Source organism: Nyctibius grandis, chromosome 1, assembly GCF_013368605.1.
Source record: "Nyctibius grandis isolate bNycGra1 chromosome 1, bNycGra1.pri, whole genome shotgun sequence".
Classification (NCBI taxonomy): Eukaryota; Metazoa; Chordata; class Aves; order Nyctibiiformes; family Nyctibiidae; genus Nyctibius; species Nyctibius grandis.
Window position 1 is genome coordinate 101,339,770 of NC_090658.1, and position 20,283 is coordinate 101,360,052.

At 38.8% G+C, this 20,283-nt stretch overlaps 1 protein-coding gene across 1 annotated transcript in view; it reads left to right on the forward strand.

Annotated features, from left to right (window-relative positions):
- Nucleotides 1-20,283, forward strand: part of EYS (eyes shut homolog) — a 1,023,158-nt gene that overhangs the window by 123,956 nt on the left and 878,919 nt on the right. Inside the window, 3 exon segments of the mRNA XM_068405393.1 lie at nucleotides 1,298-1,464; nucleotides 16,079-16,332; nucleotides 16,650-16,651. Coding sequence (XP_068261494.1) covers nucleotides 1,298-1,464; nucleotides 16,079-16,332; nucleotides 16,650-16,651 — 423 coding nt within the window.

Here is a 20,283-nt window from a genome sequence, read left to right on the forward strand (position 1 = left end):
CAGTGCCAGGTTAACGGTTGGACTTGATGATCTTAAAGGTCTTTTCCAACCCAAACAATTCTATGATTCAACGATTCTATGACAATATTGTGGCAATATTGAAATATAACTTTTGTCTTAATTGTCTAAGTTTTTTCTAGATGATTTTCTTGAATGTAACCTTATTTGACCTATTTCAGCTTTAAGAAAATTCTAAGCCTCAGGACAAAATTCTGCAGAAATGTTTAAAAAAAAAAGTAAGACAACACATAAAAATCAAACACAGGAGTTTTCTTCGTATTTATGTTGAGTGGTGCTTTTCTTCAAGAATTTGTCCTGTTGAAAAGGGATCCCAAGTTAAGTCTAAAATTCAGTACTGAGGGCATAGCAAAAATCTCTTAAGGTCAATTTAAAACTTAATCAAAGACAAATGAATATTAGAGGATTTCTGCCAAGAACAGTTATTATTACAAATGTTAATGACATTATAAAGGGATTCAGACTTAATCAAACTGAAGTACTAGTGCATTAACTCATCTTCTAGACACCATTTTCTTTAGAAACCAATTGATTAGAAGAAGAGGTCTTAATTGCTTTGAAATGAAAATGTAGTTATCCATTCTTACACTGGCAAAATTTTAATGGAAATTAAATAGGACCCTAAAAGTAAAATTAAGAAAGGAGCATTCATTCTGACCAAGAACTTTCTGTAATTATTGAATGCAGGCAATACTGTTTTAGTAAGTAATATTAGCAAAAGATAGCTAAAAGAAAAAACACTGTTCCAGTCTAGGTTTTTTAATTTTTCAGTATCTGGAGGTTGAAAAGAAAGAAGGTTCTGGTCTTCCCAGAGCATAGTTGTAATACATATTTATAGAGAAACAAAAAAGATTGAAGGATAGGTTATTAATCAGAATTATGACTATATTCGGTCTTCTTTTCCTGATAGACACAAATTCATTTAAATTATACATAGATTTTAAGCACAGGAACAGTTATTTTACTCTTTCAATGGAAAAATAACAGGCTATTTCACTAACATCCCCCCTAAAACAAGCACATTTTAAGGTCACTTATGAAAATGGCACTGTTAAATTGAATCATAAATGCCTCTTTCCAACTAAATAATGAATTAATATATTGATTTAATGACATTCTGTATTTTAGGTTCTTGGAGATCTGTCTTTTGTAATACTACAACATAAAAAGGTTAAATAACTACATATATTACCAACGGCTTATTCAGTTAAACTCTTTGGTGAAAAAAACCCAACATGTAGAGAAAACCTCTTTATGTATTTGTACTTCTTATCTTCAGGTATGTGCAAATGGAGGTAGCTGCTTCTACGATGATGACAACCAGAGATCTCACTGCGTCTGTGCTCTTGGTTGGACAGGACAAAAATGCCTGGAGAACATTAATGACTGTGAGGTAAACCAATGCAAACATGGAGCCACATGTGAAGATGGAATTAATAAATACAGGTACTAACATGATGGTTTTTATACAAGCCTTTATAAAGAAGCTTATGCCGTATGAAGATATTTTTTCTTTCAACAAGAATTACAAAGGGAGTTGCTACTGCAGTAATGTTTTTCTCAGATTATGAAACCCCATGGATACTAACTTTCAATAAGCAAGCATATTCAGTAAGACTGTGTAGTCTGAAGTATTGCACAGAAAGGCGACACATATATTCCTCTTTGCTGGACAAAGAAGTTAAACCAATTATCCAAAATCTCAGATAAACAAGTCTTCTATTTTAGTAAATGGTAAACACTTTATGAGGCTGGTGTGTGATATGGAGTGATTTATTTTATTAAAACTTGAATTATAATTTTCACTTGAATAGTTGAAATGCTGAGGTATTTGTGGATTTTTTTTTTTAAGTATTGACAAAACTGTCAAGTATGTGCTTTCCTTAATGAGTTTTAACATGCTGTAGATACTTGAAAAAGAGACTCTATAAAAGTATGGGGAAAAAATAAATGGAAAAATATTTCTTCAATAAGCAGAGTTCAGCTGTTCTTATCAGATTCAAATTATTTATTTTTTCTCTACAAAAAAAACAGAATAACTAAAATATCTCCATAACATCTGTGAATGTATTTTGAAAGGCTTTAAATTTGTGCTGTGTACTGTACTTAGGAGCACTGTAATTAATATGCTTTAGTGTTTCTAATTAGAAAAGGTTGCAAAAGTGGACAAAATTAAAATAGAAGCAATTAAAAATTTCTTTCACTCTACCTCTGTTTTTATGGGATCTTCTGTAATAATTGAAATCTCCAAATAAGCACACAAATGCAGATAAGTATATGATTCTCGATATATCAGAGTTAAAAGGAATTTTTGCCAGAGTCCTTACAAAGTATACATCCTTCCTTTTTGCCAGATTGCAACCAACTCTTGTATTAAATCACTGGACCATATTTAGACACTTTATTTGACTGATAAATCTGTGGTTTTCCTGTCTGTATCAGGAAAAGAATTCTGACAGAAGTATATAGCCATGTTTACCTTACAAAATCCACTAGCATTTACTGAGAAATGAGTAGGTTTGAAGACTTCTGGTAAAAAACGACGTTTTGAATTTAGCTCGCTAATCCAGACTCAGGCTACTCACAGAAAACACTTAATTCTTACTTTTTAAGTCTTTGAAAGACAAATTATGTTGACAGATCATTCTGTTTATTTAAGGAACAAAAAACCATACAATTAAGATCCCAGTCCTAGATGTGTTAGCGGACAGTTTTGCTATCAGAGAACATGACCCCACAGAAACACAATTGGTTATTTTGCAAAGACAATGTGCAGAATGCTTACTGTATAATACCTGCTCTGTTGACAGAAGATTTTTGTTTCTCAATGACAGTGAAGCATTTTTTAAGAGAACTGAACTATTCCTTCCTTAAAAATAATGGTATTTCCCAAGAGTTATTGATAGTCAGCAAGTGAACCAATTGTCTTTTCCCCTTTGCAACACACCATTAAAACCAAAAGAATAGAAGAAGAAATGCTGAATGTAACTACTGCAGTCACCCAACTTTTTTGAAAGACTCTTGCAATTTGCATTTCTATCATAAAATGGATATTATTTTTGATAAGGCAGTTATCAAGAACTGTATTTGATGCAAAGTAATTGCAGGAAGACATAAGAAAACTATTAGCAGAATACACAGAGAATTAGATGTGTAAGTGCCATTAACAACCCTACTGAGATCCATTTCTAAAACTATTATAGTCATTCAAAACATCACTTACCTTTATTTCCTCCACTTATTAAGTAATCCAAAATGTTATGTATTTTATTTATGGAAAATTAGTGTAAAACTCTAGACTTTTCTTCTAGTTAAGAAATCTTAACTTCTAAACTAATTATTAAACTTTGGACTTAGCGTACTGTTCCAGTGGTAGCTTGTTATAATAATGCTAAGATCAGGAAAGCATGGAAAGTATCCAGCTTATCTTCAAGAACATCCCCCTCTTTTAATCTCTCACGTTCTGCAAGCTTTCAGGTTTTTCCAGAATGGAAGTAAGCACTCAGCTGTATGTAATTTTTCTAACTTTCTATATCATTACCATGGCATATTCTGTTTCTCCTCCCATTTTGAAATTACTGTTCCAGGCAATAGTGCCATGTACGTGTATATTTAATACATGCAGAGAATTTCCTTGGAGTTCAGGATGGGGAATTGCTCTGGGTGAAGGAGGGGGACTTTAAAACTATGATATAGTATAATTCTCAGTAAGGCTAGATAATAAGAACAACATAATCACAATAATAAGTCTTAGGAGTTTTACTCCTTTGGTTTAGTGAGCCTTCACTTACAACTGAAGTGGCCTCAATCACACTGACACAAAGCCTCTTAATAATTCAAATGGTTTATTGCACTTCCAGCTGAGTCTGTGCTTTTTGAGAAATCATAAGTTAATCAGCATGTATTTAAAGTGATAACTTCTCCAAATAATTATTGCTCCTGCCACCAGGTTCATGGTGTCGTTATGATGAATCTGGCAGATACCATGCAACAGACCAATACACACACCAAAAGAACCTTTGGTCACATATACTTGAGAGAAAAAACAGAGAAGATTCATGACCTCGGTAAATAGTCAGTGTTGCTACATAAAAAAGTATTTGAATTTTCCTTTCAAAAGAACCTCTATTGTTTCGTTATGTTCTCTATAGGAGAAGAACTGATTTTACATGGCCCAATGAGAAGGATTTAATGAATAATTAAAGTGAAAGAACTATTCAAGGAGTTGATCCTCCTGTTTTAAAATCCAAGGGGGGTTTTATTACTCTGTTTTCTTCACCCTTGTAAATTTATTTCTTGCCAATGTTATGTTTCAGACAACCAAGATCCTACCTGAAATAAGTCCTAACAGATATTTTACTGTAATCTATTTAATGAAGGGGAGCAACAGAGGGAAAAGATAGAATTTAAAATTCAATGTAGTTTCCATTACCTGTCCTGTTTCTCCTGTTTCTTCAGTCCAGTCTATTTACTTTAAGTTCTACACTTATCATAGCCCCAGGAAAGCTCAGAAAGAAGGACTGAGAACTTAGATTAAGACATTTGAAGAAGTTGTATTGTAGGATTTACCACTGTTAAAAAGCTCATGATAAACTAATATGTTTTTAAAATGTATTTTAGTCTATAGATATAGCTCTGAGGTCAGCATTTCATGAGTTTTTATGCAGGAAAACTTCCCATTAAGACGTTAGATTTGGTGTATGGTAAAGTTTGAATTGCCAACTCATTTTTCAGTATTTAATATATAAATTTCAGAGTGTATAATTCAATCTTAAATTAATCTCACTAGGAAAGAGAAAGCCTTACCTAGTGACATATTCTTAAATAAAATGCTTTAGAATATGAAACTTTGCATGATGGAAGCAAGATTATAAGTAAACTTAATTTAGATAACTTTTGAGTATCACAAAATTTAAAGCTTCTATTACTTTATTCATCCTCAACTTTTTCCATTTTCTGCCATCTGGATAAATTAAGCTGTTTGATTAGGTTATGTTTTTGTATCTAATTTTCCATTTTCATGGAAAATTTCCAGTTTATTCATCCTGTGCAATTTGACTGCAGGACTTAGATGGCAGTCCCATATAAAGTTAGTACTATGATATACACAGTTTTCTGTAGCAATAATAGGCTTCTTCCACTAGAGAGAGAGGAAATACACTTTCGCTCGCTTTACTACAACTCCAGAAAATAGGTGAATATATGTCACAATTTCTTAGGGAATATTTCTGTAATAAGTTATACAACAGCTTTTCTGTAGAGAATACAGATGCTTACAAAAAGCAAAGTGAAACTAAATAACCTTTTAGTCCATTTACAAATGTGAGTGTGTTCATATTTCAACTAGAAAACAAAATAATTAATACTGAGTAAATGCAGTTAATCTGCTTGCACTACTATAAATAAAAAATAAAGTTTATTAAAAAACAAAGTAGAGAGATACTGGCAAGTCTTTGTTAATGCAAAGCTTCAGTACTTCCATGTGTCTTCTGTCTCAAGACAGAAAATAGTTGGGTCATCTCCTATCACAGATCAGCATAACCACATCTTCAGTCTGGTCTTTGGCTTTTTTCGGTCATTTTAAAGATTCACCTGTTGTACACAGTTATTCAATGGCACAAGTCATACTACATCTCTTTAGTGCAGGCAGCCTGTGGTGACACTATGACAGCTGCCCTGCCTTGACTAACTAGTATCAACTTGCTTACCTGCACTCCTGGTCTAGACTTTCAGTGATAAAAAGATATATCCTACTGTGTATTGGTAGGAACACATTGCAGCTATGCCATAACCATCTGCATTTGAGTAACATGTTCCTTCTTAGACTAAATTCCATGCCTGACTTATCTGTATCTCCATTTAACATTTATTTCACAGGCATATCAAATTATTTTGTGATGTTAACTAGACTTAGGCTGTGGAGTAGCAATGTTCAGTCACCTGCATGATATGTGTGGGAGCAAAGCAATCCACAATAGGGTAACTGTGGCTTGAGTTTGGTATCCACTACTAAAATCCATGTTTGTAGCAAAAGCACTGAGGTATTGGTTTTCCCTCCTAGGATGTGTTACACTCAAAATCTTGCTCTGGTCAAGAGGACATATGTGAAGCTAAGAAATTATTGTTATTCCCGTTAATGTTAATACAAAACTTATTCGTATTTACCTTTTCTTTGGTGCCATGCTTATCCTTTCAACATTCCCCCAGTGTGTAAGGTTGACATTTTAGTCTTCCTTAAGAAAGTAGTTGGGGGTTGTCATTAGTGTCTCCTGGTCTTTGCTGGGAGGTTTCCCCCGACCCCAGAGGGGCCATTCCCAGAGCTGAAGCTGGAGCAGGGAAGGCAGCAGTCACTGGCCCTTGGAGCAGGGGTTATACTATTGAAACCCAGCTCAGGCCATGGCAAGGCTGAGCCCCTGCACTGTGTCAGCACACAGCCAGGGCATCCCTCTGATAAGGGCAAAAAACAGGTTTCCTCAGCTAGAGATTCACTCACAAACAGAAATTCTGGTATTATATATATCTGTATACAAATTCTTTTAAAATTTATTTTAGAGAAGCATTTCAGCTTTGCAGCAAATAAAAAGTGCAAATCAATCCATGATTCAAAGCTTTTCATATCATGTTAGGTATTCTAGTGCTGCTGAAGTATTAATGCAAGGTCATATTCATTAAAATCTAATGTGGTGATGGTATTTTTTCCTACTACAAGTGTAAAAGACTTAATTACTTAGAGATCATTGGTCTTGATATTATTTCTAAGACAGACAGGAAAAGATATTTGTAGCTCAACCATGTCAGTGTCATAACAGCACAGTGTTTAACAAAACTGTGTTCAAGACCAATTTCATAGATTGACTTAGAGATGAGATGATAACATCTATTAAACAGTTTGAATGATTTAGAACCTTATAAAAATGTTAAAGCTACAAATAAATGCAGTCAGATGCTGATATCCAAAGCCCACAGAACCGCACTTATGCTACTATGCATTAAATTTAAGAAATATGCACAGTGCAATCTGTATCTGCTCTGTACCTAGTACTGTTGAATATATAATGCCTTAATGTAAGTGGTAACGAATATATGTTAATGCTGTTAAATTAACAAAAAATGTACCAAAGACCTGACTAGTTTAGACCTTTACTGCATAAAAATTGCCCATTTTTATTAAAAAATAAACACATTATAAAGTACAGATTCTAAATAAAGACTAACTTATTAATTTAAATATATTTTGGCCTTCCTTTGTAGATTTTCCATATATGATGTTATGTACTAAAGTTATTTGTAAACATGACGTTAGAATTTGATGTAGATTATTATTAATTATGTTTATAAGGAATTTATTGAACTTCTAGATACTATCACCTCTAAACCTCAGTCTGGATTATAAACAATAAATGAATGATTCATAGATGTTTTAGTCTTCAACATATAGTAAAAAATTAACTTGTTATTAAGAGGACTAGAATACTCCTGCTTCCATTAATATATGTGTCTGGCAAACACTAACAGAACAAAGCCTCTTTCTGCACCATTAGTTTGTAATTTTACATTGTTTTGGGCCACTGCCACAGCTTTGGGCTTGACTAGCTGTGTACGTCAGCCATTTCATTTCATTTCATTTCATTTCATTTCATTTCATACGACATGAAGATTCTGTTTTAAAGTTATTTTCTAATCATGTTTACACTGAAGAAGAAAAACCACAACAGCCTCCATATATTCAAGACAGCAGTAACCTATACTTAATGGCTAAACCCAGCAATCTTTTCACACTGAAGTGACAAAAGAAAACATGATTTTGTTTTACTTTTCCTGGGCAATAACATGAAATGGAGAGTATAAAAAAAATGAAAGCTTGATTTCTCTGCTGGAGGAGATGAGCCATATTAAATTGAAAGACATTCAGTTATAATCTCACCAGGAAAAACAAAGGACATTCCATTCTTAGTTGTTTTAGATTTCTTCAGACACTGAAGCACTGAAAAATACATTCCTCATAACATAATTGCTTGTAGTGTGGAATCAGAAGCCTGAAACTGAAACTAGAAGATTCTCATTACATCTGTTTCTGTGTAGTTCTTCTGTGGTCTCTGAAGATAAGCTATACAACAAGTAATAATGAGGGAATGATAGAAAATTCCTTCCCTTTATCCTCTCTATCTGGTTAAGGAGAGCTGTAAGTTATTCTATTCAATATTAATGATGAGTCATGTTTTCAAAGAATGATTGAATAGTTGCATTTTCACAACGTACATACTAATCATTACTCTAAAAAAAATATTTTTGACTACATAATTAGTTAACCAAGAAAATAAAGTCATTAACTGCACCAGAAAAATTAGTATGACTAAGTGTTTGTTGCTTCCATACTGAAGTTTTATTGTTGATAGATTCAGAAATTGTGCAGCTAAAGGTAACTAAAAGTGCACATTCTTTGCATGTTTATGCAAAATGAAATTGTATGTAAATCAACATTTACATTTATCTCTAAAGCAACTGTATGAGATTGTGTGAACTTCATTCCTTTAAAAAGTGAGAAACAGAATCAGCTAGAGCTCTCAAGAAGAGGAGAAGATTTCTTTGCTAAGGAGTGACTGAGATTGGAACAGGGAATACAGCAGCTATACCTACTTGAGTAGGTGTCACGGTTTAAAGCTGGGCCAGCTATTAACCAGGTGGCAGATGCTCTCTGTTAACACTCTCCCCCCCCACCAAGGGAAAGGGAAAGGGAAAAGGGAGAGAGACTTATGGGTTGGAAAGTTAAAACAGTTTTAATAAACTATAATAATGAAAAAGAATATAATAACAATAATAATAGAAATAACCAAATATATACAAATATGTACAAAACCAAGATCAAGAGCTTGGAAATCCTCCTCAGGCAGAGTTGCTCCCCCCAGTACAGGCAGAGGGGAAAAGGCAGTACCTCCCCCAGCACAGACAGAAGGGAAAATGCAGTAGCTCCACCCAGCACGGGCAGAGGGCAAAATGCAATAGCTCCCCCTGCCATCACACCTGCAGGCTTTTAACTGGAAAATTGGCAAAGCTGGTACCAATCAGTGGGAGACAGGAGGGCCCCTCCCTCCTGGGCCCCACCTCCAGGAGGCAGTGGGTTAGTGATAAATAGGAAAGTGAGAATGACATGTGTGGGATGGAATACCTCGTTGGTCAATCTTGGGTCACCTGCCCTGTCTGCTCCCCCCTGCAGCTGCGACCCCCCTTTGGTTCTTCACTCATAAGCAGTGAGGAATTTAGCAGTGACCTTGGTTTCTCTAAGACTAATTGGCCTGGTTTGGGCCAAACCAGGACATTCCACCCCTTATTCCATACCATTCACGTCATACTCAGATCACCACTACCTTTTCATTTTCAAATATATATACACATATCAGTAGTTTATAATTCATCTCTATACAAAAAGTTCATTAAGTTCATTTGGTTCAGGATTGTGGGTTTCCATCTGGCTAGCAGTCTCTCAGCAGTCTCTCTGGCTAGCAGTCTCTCTTTTGTCATGGTTCGTGCCCACGGGTTGCAGGTTAAAGATGTCAGACTCGAGGAGGTTACTGGACGCCACTTGATGAAGCTAGTTCCGGTCTCATCACCACTGTCTTAACCTGAAAGACAGTTATGCAGCAACAACATACAGTTCAGACTTAAGTAGTCTCACCCAGAATCAGATCACCTTCAGGGACACATCGGACTTCACCATCTTGCAACATCACCCACCAAGTACATCCAGGTCCCTGAGCAAAAGCAATCCCACGAATGGGTTTACCTTTGCCTGTTGCAGGAACAATCCAGACAGTTTTTTCCCAATAGATTCCTTTCATGCACCACAGGGACTTTATCTCCTTCTACTGTATGTAGAAGGTCTGACTGAGCAGGGCCAGCTCGATTGATAGATCCCCTGGTGTTAACTAACCAGGTAGCTTGTGCCAGATGTTTATCCCAGTTTTTAAAGGTTCCACCCCCCATTGCTTTCAGGGTAGTTTTTAACAGCCCATTATACCATTCAATTTTCCCAGAGGCTGGTGCATGATAGGGGATGTGATATACCCATTCGATGCCATGCTCTTTGGCCCAGTTGTCTATGAGACTGTTTTTGAAATGAGTCCCATTGTCCGACTCAATTCTCTCTGGCGTGCCGTGTCGCCACAAGATTTGCTTTTCGAGGCCCAGAATAGTGTTCCGGGCAGTGGCATGGGGCACAGAGTATGTTTCCAACCATCCGGTGGTCGCCTCCACCATGGTAAGCACATAGCGTTTACCCTGGCGGGTTTGAGGGAGTGTGATATAGTCAATTTGCCAGGCCTCCCCATATTTATATTTCAACCACCGCCCCCCATACCACAAAGGTTTTAACCGTTTGGCTTGCTTAATTGCGGCGCATGTTTCACAATCATGGATAACCTGTGCAATAGAGTCCCTAGTTAAGTCCACCCCTCGGTCACGAGCCCATCTGTATGTTGCATCTCTCCCTTGATGACCTGAAGTGTCATGAGCCCACCGAGCTAAAAATAGTTCACCTTTATGTTCCCAGTCCAAATCTATTTGGAACACTTTAGCAGCTTGATCCGCTTGTTGGTTGTTTCGATGTTCCTCAGTTGCCCGACTTTTAGGTACGTGAGCATCTACATGACGTACCTTCACGACTGGTTCCTCTAGCTGAGCAGCAATATCTTGCCACAATTCAGCAGCCCAAATAGGTTTCCCTTTGCGCTGCCAGTTGCTTCGCTTCCACTGCTTTAACCACCCCCACAAGGCATTTGCTACCATCCATGAGTCACTATAAAGATACAGCCTTGGCCACTTTTCTCGTTTAGCAATGTCTAAAGCCAGCTGGATGGCTTTTACTTCTGCAAATTGACTTGATTCACCTTGTCCTTCTGTGGCTTCTGTGACTCGTCATATGGGACTCCATACAGCAGCTTTCCACTTCCGATGCTTTCCTACAAGACGGCAGGATCCATCGGTGAACAGGGCATACTGCTTCTCATCCTCTGGTAGTTCATTATATGGTGGGGCTTCTTCAGCACGTGTCACCTCAGTTAAGAAATGGATTCGTGCTGCTCACAGGGACTGCACCTTCATTTCTCCTATTCATACTTGGGAAAAAGGAATTTGAGGCCCGTCTACCCCGGCTGCGGTCCTGCTCACTGGTAACTGGAGCACCCATCCTTCTAGAAAAATTCTCTCTGGTATTTCTTTTAGCTTGCAACTCACGTACTCGTGCCTGTAGGGTACTGGTAGGTTGTCCATGCCATCTGCTCATGTCCTCCCCATAACCACGCAGGGCAAACCACAGGATACCTCGTGATGTGTTCCGTTTCCTTTGAGCTGGTCCTGTAGGAGAGCGTTTTCTCCTAACAGCTGCAACGCGCGCCTGTGTAGGTAGAGAGTCAAGTTTATTCTCGATCATGGACAGTTTGTCTGACAGTTGTTTAAATGAGTCCTTGTTTTCCTTAGTCAGTTTTTCCACAGCCGAGATGCGTGCCTGCAGTGGGGAAGAAATACTATCTTCATACTGTCGCATACAGTTAGCCATTTTACCCACAGTAGAAAGTGCCATATCATCTTCTCCCCAGACTAATATTGACAACGTATGGGTATATGTCGGTGGAGCATTCTTCACAACCTTCCGGAACACGGATCGGTTGCATTCCACTTCATCAGGATCTACAGGATCTACAACTTCCCGTGGGTGTCTACAAATAATCTCTTGCACAGCCAGTTCTCTAAGGGAGTTAATACCTTTTTCTATAGTGGTCCATTTGCTTAGGTGACTCATAACATCATCTTTATAGGGATACCTGCTCTTTACAGCTGACAAGAGTCGCCTCCAGAGACTGATAGTGTTTGACTTTCTTGCAAGCGCCTTATCAATACCACCATCTCTGGACAGGGATCCCAACTGTCTGGCTTCTCTGCCATCCAATTGCATGCTGTCTGCCCCATTATCCCAGCATCGGAGCAACCAGGTAATAATAGGTTCACCGTCATAACGGCTGAAGTCTTTCCTTATATTTCTCAGGTCCTTCAGGGATAAAGAGTGGTAGGTTATCTCTACATCCGAGTCCTCCTCTTGTGATAGTTCTGCTTTAGAAGGACCTTTCTTCTGTGATGGGTCTGCTTTAAAAGGACGATTGAGGAAACCCCCATCTGTGTCAGGCCCTAACTCTGCCTGAGAAGGGCCCTCACCTGGGTCATATGATGGCTCTGCCTTAGAAGGCTCCGAGTCATCATCCTTCACTTCACGAGCTGATTTCTTTTGGTATTTCTTCCTGGTTACAGGAGCAATTGGTACAGATTCAATAGATGCTGGAGTCTGAGTAGATGCAGTGGCTGTCTTGGGAGTGCTGAGAGTCTGAGTAGCTGCAGTGGCCATCTTGGGGGGTGTAGCAGCTGTGGTACAGGCTGCCGAGGCTTCAGTGGGTTTAGTGGCTGTAGCGGCAGTACACACTGTAGGATCTGAGGTGGCTGCATAACACCTACAACTGTCCCTGCACCGATATTTAATCTTATCCCACATCAGAAACACATTCAGGACAACCGAAAATAAAAACATGCCACCTAGACAGCACCATCCTAATTTCGCAAAATCTAGTGGAATCAGCTTGGCAGAAAAGGAGAAGGTGCTATTTCCCGAAGTAAAACTGGAAGTGTAATCATTAACAGAATCAGCTAAAGGATGCCTGGAGCGTGCAGATGAAGTCGCTGCTACTGATTCGCGATTAAAGCTGCCCATCATTGTGTCATAGAGATAAGAGAACGGAATATTAACTGCCCAGTTTATCACAGCATAAATCAGTATCAAACCCCATACCAAAACAATACATTTCGACCAGCGCCCACTGCTAAACTGCATGTAAACATTCATAAGAAGCAAGCAATAACACAGTGCCCACGGCAGGTAAGGCATCATTGCAATACTCAGTTGTGAAAGAAACTCCATAAAAAGATGAGATAACACAGCATTCAAAAATGACATCACCATCTTCACTATCTGTTTTAACTTTCCAACCCCTCGTAAATCTCAAAGGAAGAAATCTGATATTCTCTCAGCTGAGCTCTCCGGGTCTCCTCTCACCAGAGCCAGGATTCAACTTATCAGAGTAACCTGTTGGAGCTTCTCTCGAGCCCCACCTTGGGTGCCAATGAATCTGTCACGGTTTAAAGCTGGGCCAGCTATTAACCAGGTGGCAGATGCTCTCTGTTAACCCTCTCCACCCCCCTCCAAGGGAAAGGGAAAGGGAAAAGGGAGAGAGACTTATGGGTTGGAAAGTTAAAACAGTTTTAATAAACTATAATAATGAAAAAGAATATAATAACAATAATAATAGAAATAACCAAATATATACAAATATGTACAAAACCAAGATCAAGAGCTTGGAAATCCTCCTCAGGCAGAGTTGCTCCCCCCCAGTACAGGCAGAGGGGAAAAGGCAGTACCTCCCCCAGCACAGACAGAAGGGAAAATGCAGTAGCTCCACCCAGCACGGGCAGAGGGCAAAATGCAATAGCTCCCCCTGCCATCACACCTGCAGGCTTTTAACTGGAAAATTGGCAAAGCTGGTACCAATCAGTGGGAGACAGGAGGGCCCCTCCCTCCTGGGCCCCACCTCCAGGAGGCAGTGGGTTAGTGATAAATAGGAAAGTGAGAATGACATGTGTGGGATGGAATACCTCGTTGGTCAATCTTGGGTCACCTGCCCTGTCTGCTCCCCCCTGCAGCTGCGACCCCCCTTTGGTTCTTCACTCGTAAGCAGTGAGGAATTTAGCAGTGACCTTGGTTTCTCTAAGACTAATTGGCCTGGTTTGGGCCAAATCAGAACAGTAGGTACTGCAGTGCAGTAGCAGTGGATCTGTAAAGCAAAAGCTGTGGTACTGAAGAACTCACAACTACACTATTCAAGATATGGAGGGCTTTCTTCAAGCAAGCTCTATTGTGGTCCATGGACTAAAAGCCCATTAGCAGTTGGTGTGCATTAGCTGTACTCCAAGGAACACATCTACTTATATAGTTTCAACTGAAATAAATCAATTTTACATGCTCTGATACTGCTCTGCAATGTGATACAAAACACTGCTGTTTGGAACAGTCAGGAAATTCATCATAAAAGTTTTCTCCTTATCTGATCTAAAATGGTTATACAGATGCACCTTGAGACACAAGGGAGCACAAAGCCAGGCCTCAAGTGTTATCAAAAAATTTCCTCGTGATCAAGAAGACACAAAGTTGACAAAAGTGTGACTGGGAAACCTGGACCTTCCTTCAAGGAGCTAGTGGAAAGGAAAGCAGCTGATATTTGTCTATATACATATAAAAAAATAATAATTGTGGCTCAATCACTTAGTGATTTTGCTGTTTAAAGAATTAACCATTTTATTTTCTAATAGTATCTAGCTTTTCCATAGATTAAAAGCCTTTTAATTATAAGAAAATGACTAAACCATCTCTAAACTCAGACCACTGTAGAATTCCACATATCAACCAACAATATGTCCTTATAAAGATACTTTCTTTACTGTAGGCTTCTTTTAATCACAACATGAAAAGGAAAAATCACCTAATTTTCTGTGTGCTCTGAAGATATTCTTGAACTCTCAGAGCTGCACTAATGTCCACAGATTACCTTGGGAGAAAAAAAAAATTAATTGGATTAAATACTAGGAGCTATTAATTTTATACATATTGCTTTTCCTTCTTCCTTTTTCTTCAGAAGTATTTCATTAGTACTACGACAGATGGAGCTCCCACAGCATTCTGCCCTTCTCGATCTCTAGCTCATACACAGAAAAAGTTCTTTGGTCTTTCAAATTCTCTTGCCAAAATGGATTGCAGGTAAAATTAGAGCCTAACCAAACAGGGAAAAAAACATACCAGTGGTGGATATTGTTATAACTTCCTTAGTCCAAAAGTTATATTGCAAAAAGATCTTGTGAAATGACATTCAAAATAGCTACCATCATGCTACCTTTTATAGGATCCTTTCTGTACACAGAATCTTACATGGGGTCTTTCTCCTACTGACTTACGGTTATCCTGTCGGAAATTTGATAGGGATATAAAAATATTTAAGTGGAAATTTCCACAAGTTCAACATAAAAATGCAGGAATAATAAGCAAGGACTGAAGCAGACAGACACATGAACATTCGCTTCTGTTAAAAATAAATTAATAAATATCCTTTCTGCCAGATGGATCAGTAGGGAAAATTGCAGTAATCAAAGTTTCTTTGACATGTTAGTTCTTTCCAGTTTCTAGTTAACATCTCTATGGATCAAGATTGTAAGATTATCTCCTCTTGTGCAAGAAGACCTCTGGACATGATAAGGAGAGGATCAATCAAAGAAAATATTGCCAAGTACAAGGGATTTTCTAATTTTATGAGATATGGATCAGCTTTGAGATAATCCAGCTTAGTTTTCATTCACACATAAAAAAAAATTGAGAGAAAGAGAAGCATGAAAAAGTCATCTCGAGTCTTATACAATTTATATGTCATCCTACATTGTGGGAAAAAAATATCCTGCTAAATTTCTTTAAAATTGTATAGATTGTTTTATTTTTCAGTTACAGACAGAAATTGCAACCTTTGTTTCTAGTGACAAAGCATTTTTATACTGATTTTATGTCCAGAGCAAGCAGGATGTAATACTGTTTTTTCTTTTAGTGATATTGTAGAAAGGAACTAATAGTTTTCAGAAAATAAATTCTTAAAAAGTATAATCCCCATAGTTTATACCAGTTTTCTGTTTGAATATTGCCATGGGAAGCTTGATATTAAAAGCGATATAGCTACTAGTTTGTCCAATCTAAATAGCTGAGATTTTGATTATTATGCATTTCCATTTAATTATTACAAGCAATCTATGTGAAATAAAGTTACTTAGTGACTAACTAAAGGAAAGAAAGAAGATTGAAATAAATTCCAATTCATTTGTGAGTAATTCAAAGTGAAAATATTGTTAACATTATTAGTCATTATTGACCTATATATTCAGTACTTGTGTGTTGTTTTTTTTTTTTTCCCTCGTCTTATTTCAATAACAGGTGCATATGTCCCCTTGGTTACACTGGCACATTTTGTGAACTTGATATAGACAATTGCATTGGAAACTGGTGCTCTGAATATGGTTTCTGCCTGGACCACTTGCATAATTACAGCTGTAACTGTGTGCCTGGATATGAAGGACCCTTCTGTGAAGTTGAAATTAATGAATGCTCAAGTTCACCTTGCAAAAACGGAGCTACATGTATGGATTTAATTGGCCACTTTTCATGTCATTGTGCTGCTGGGTTCAAAGGTAAGTTTTCTCTTTTGAAGTATCTTGTATTACAGATGTGATTGTCCAATTCTATGTGAAGGATGTTTATATGATTGTTTAATAACATATATAAAAATATTTACATATTTGTGTGTTTGTATGACTTAACAAGAGTTTTAACTGAATTAGCATGGAAAATCTTAGATTGTGTCTCCTAATTGTTCCTCAGTTGACCTTCCTTCCACTAAAAGTACAATTCTGAGCGTGAGCTTTGATGCTCTTGGCAAAAAAAATGATGACGTTCTAAAACACAATTTTAATTGCATTGTTTTACTTTCACTGTTATGCAGTCTTAGGTGTCATGTATTTAGTCACAGACAGGCTAATAAGAACAAATGTTTTGGTACAGAAAATGAAAATCTAAGCATGAGGAAGAATGAGATCAGCAGTATCATCTCTCTGCATGTATGGAATATAAACAGCTCCATCTGAGTGAATTGTTCAGACTCCCTTTCTACTCAGCGGAAACAGGGCATCTGCCTATCTTAGACATCTGTTCTAGGATAAGATGGGCTGTGGATTTCTGCATTGGGTTAGATGAATCCCATACAATCTGATAATGTGATTCCTTTTTCTCCTAATTTTCTGTTTTGTGTGAATACCCTGATACTCAGATTATGTGTGGGAGGCAGAAAATCATTTTGGATTTCAGTAATACTCAAGTGTTGCATTCCTAGCCCTTAGTCTATATCATCAAGCACAAGCATTAATGCTCTGAATGCTTCTCTATCTTTATTGACAATCTGCGATATACTACCACTAACAAAAACAAAAATAAATAGTTTAGTATGCACAGTGTCATGACTACTAACTAATCACTAATTTACAACTTATTTTTCCAAGTTGCTGAGGGCTTTTGCTGCAATTCAGGGAGCATGCGTAGTATAAGATTTGCAAGTCCCAGTTAAACCATTGAGATAACATGTATTTGGATCTTTCTGGGTCACTGCCAAAGTGCTGAGCTACTAAGTAATTACAGCTTCAGTGCTAATTTTTCATTATAAATGCTGGCTAGCTACACTTTTAACTTTTCAGCACTAATATTTTTCAAATTTGTTTACCTTCATTTGCATGTATACACACATTTATATATGTAATATATATTTGTAGATTTGTTGTCCTCAATTTGAGTTGAGTATATAATTTCTTGGTCATATATCTGATGTAATATATTTCCATTTCACTGCTGAAACTTCAATCCTTATTTTGCACTTTACTGGTCTTTATGGGGGACTTCAACCACCCCAATATCTACTGCAGGGAGAATACAGCTGGGTATAAGATCTGCTCGAAAGAGTCCCATGGGATAAAGCCCTGGAGGGAAGAAGGACTCAAGAAAGCCTATCACGTCCTCCAAGCTGAAGAGCAGTTCATCTCAAAGAGAAGGAAGTCAGGCAAAAATACCAGGAGGCCTACATGTATTATCAAGGAACTCCTGGCCATATTCAAATACAGAAAAAGGAAACATACAGAGGGTGGAAGCAAGGACAGTTAACCTGGGAGGAAATACAGAGACATTATCTGAGCATGCAATGATAAAGTTAGGAAAGCCAAAGTCCAAATGCAATTGAATCTGATAAAAGATGTGAAAGACAAGAAGGGCTTCTACAAGCACATAGGTGACAAAGGGAAGAACAGCGAAAATGTAGGCCCATTGTTCAATGAGATGGGGACTTGATGACACTGGACATGGAAAAGTTTGAGGTACTGAATGCCGCCTTTACTTCAGTCTGTACTAGTAAGACTGTCCTTCAGAAATCCAATGATATGGAGACCAGAGGGAAAGTCTGGAGCAAGGAAGATGTACCCTTGGTGGAAGATGCTCAGGTCAGGAAACACTTAGGGAAGCTGGATACACATAAATCCATGGGCTTTGATGGGATGCACCCACAAATAGTGCAAGAGCGGGCAGATGTCATTGAGAGGTCACTGGCAATAAACTTTAATTGATCATGGTGTTTAGGAGAAGTGCCCTAAGACTGGACGAAAACAAATGTCACTGCTGTCTTCAAGAAGGGCAAAAAAAAAGACCTGGAGAACTACAGGCAGGTCAGCCTCACTTCGATCCCTGGGAAGGTGATGGAGAAGCTAATCCTAGAAACCATGAATGACAAGAAAATCATCTAGAGTAATCAGCACGGATTCACCAAGGGTTAGTCACTCTTGACCAACTTGATAAACTTCTACAATGACATGACTGGCACGATAAATGAGAGGAGAGCAGTGTATATTGTCTACCTTGACATTAGCAAGGCTTTTGAAACTGTTCCCGACAATATCCTCGTGAAAAAGCTGATGAAGTATGGGCTGGATGAGCAGATAGTGAGATGAATTGAAAACTGGATAAACAACCAGGCCCAGAGGGTGGTGATCAGTGGCATGAAGTCAAGTTGGAGGCCAGTAACCAGCAGTGTACCCCAGGGGTCAATAGTGTGTCCAGTCCTGTTTAACATTTTCATTAATTATTTGGCTGATGGGCAGAGTGTAACCTCATCAAGTTTGCTGATGACACAAAACTGGGAGGAGTGGCTGATACATCAGAGGGTTGTGCTGCCATCCAGAGGGACCTCAACAGGCTGGAAAAATGGGCTGACATTAATCGCATGAAGTTCAAGAAGGAGAAGTCCTGCCAAGTCCTACACCTGTAGAGGAATAACCTCAAGCACCAGTACGTGCTGAAGGCTGACCAGCTGGAAAGCAGCTTTGCAGAGAAGAACCTGGGGTTTGAATGGGAGCCAGCAAAGTGCCTTTGTGACAAAGAAAGCAAATGCCTGGGCTGCATGAGGAGGCATTTCGCCAGCAGGTTGAGGGAAGTGATGCTTTCCATGGAACAGATCATCTTGAATGCAATTACACAGTACCTAGAGGACAACCAGGGGATCAGGCCTAGTCAGCATGGGTTTGGGAAAGGTAGGTCCTGCCTGAACAACCTGATCTCTTTTTATGACCGAGTGACCCACCTAGGAAAGGATGTAGATGTAGTATACTTGGACCTCAGCAAAGCCTTTGATACTGTCTTCCACGGCATTCTCCTGGATAAGCTGGTAGCCCACGGCTTGGACAGGTGCACTCTTCGCTGTGTTAAGAACTGGCTGGATGGCCAGGCCCAGAGACTGGTGGTGAATGGTACCACATTCAGTTGGCATCCAGTCCACTAGTGGTGTCCCCCAGGGGCCAGTACTGGGCCCAGTCCTGTTTAATATCTTTACTGATGGTCTGGATGAGGGTATCGAGTGCACTCTCAGTAAATTCGCAGATGACACTAAGTTGGGTGGGAGTGTTGATCTGCCTGAGGGTAAGAAGTCTCTGCAGAAGGATGTGGACAGGTTAGATAGATGGGCCGAGACAAATGGTATGAAGTTCAACAAGGCCAAGTGCCAGGTCCTAGACTTTGGCCATAACAACCCCATACAGCGCTACAGGCTGGGGGAAGAGTGGTTAGAAAGCAGCCCGGCGGAAAGAGACCTGGGGGTAATGGTGGAGAGACAGGTGAACATGAGCCAGTAGTGTGCCCAGTTGGCCAAGAAGGCCAATGGCATCCTGGCTTATATCAGAAATAGTGTGGCCAGCAGGACTAGGGAAGTGATTGTCCCCCTGTACTCAGCACTGGTGAGGCCACACCTCGAGTACTGTGTCCAGTTCTGGGCCCCTCACTTCAAGAAAGACATTGAGGTGCTGGAGCAAGTCCAGAGGAGGGCAACAAAGCTGGTGAAGGGTCTAGAGGGTATGTCTTATAAGGAGCGGCTGAGGGAATTGAGATTGTTTAGCCTGGAGAAAAGGAGGCTGAGGGGAGACCTTATTGTTCTCTACAACTGCCTGAAAGGAGTAGTGGAGTGGGGGTTGGCCTCTTCTCTCAGGCAGCTAGCAACAGGACTAGAGGACATAGCCTCAAGTTGCACCAGGGGAGGTTCAGGTTAGACATTAGGAAAA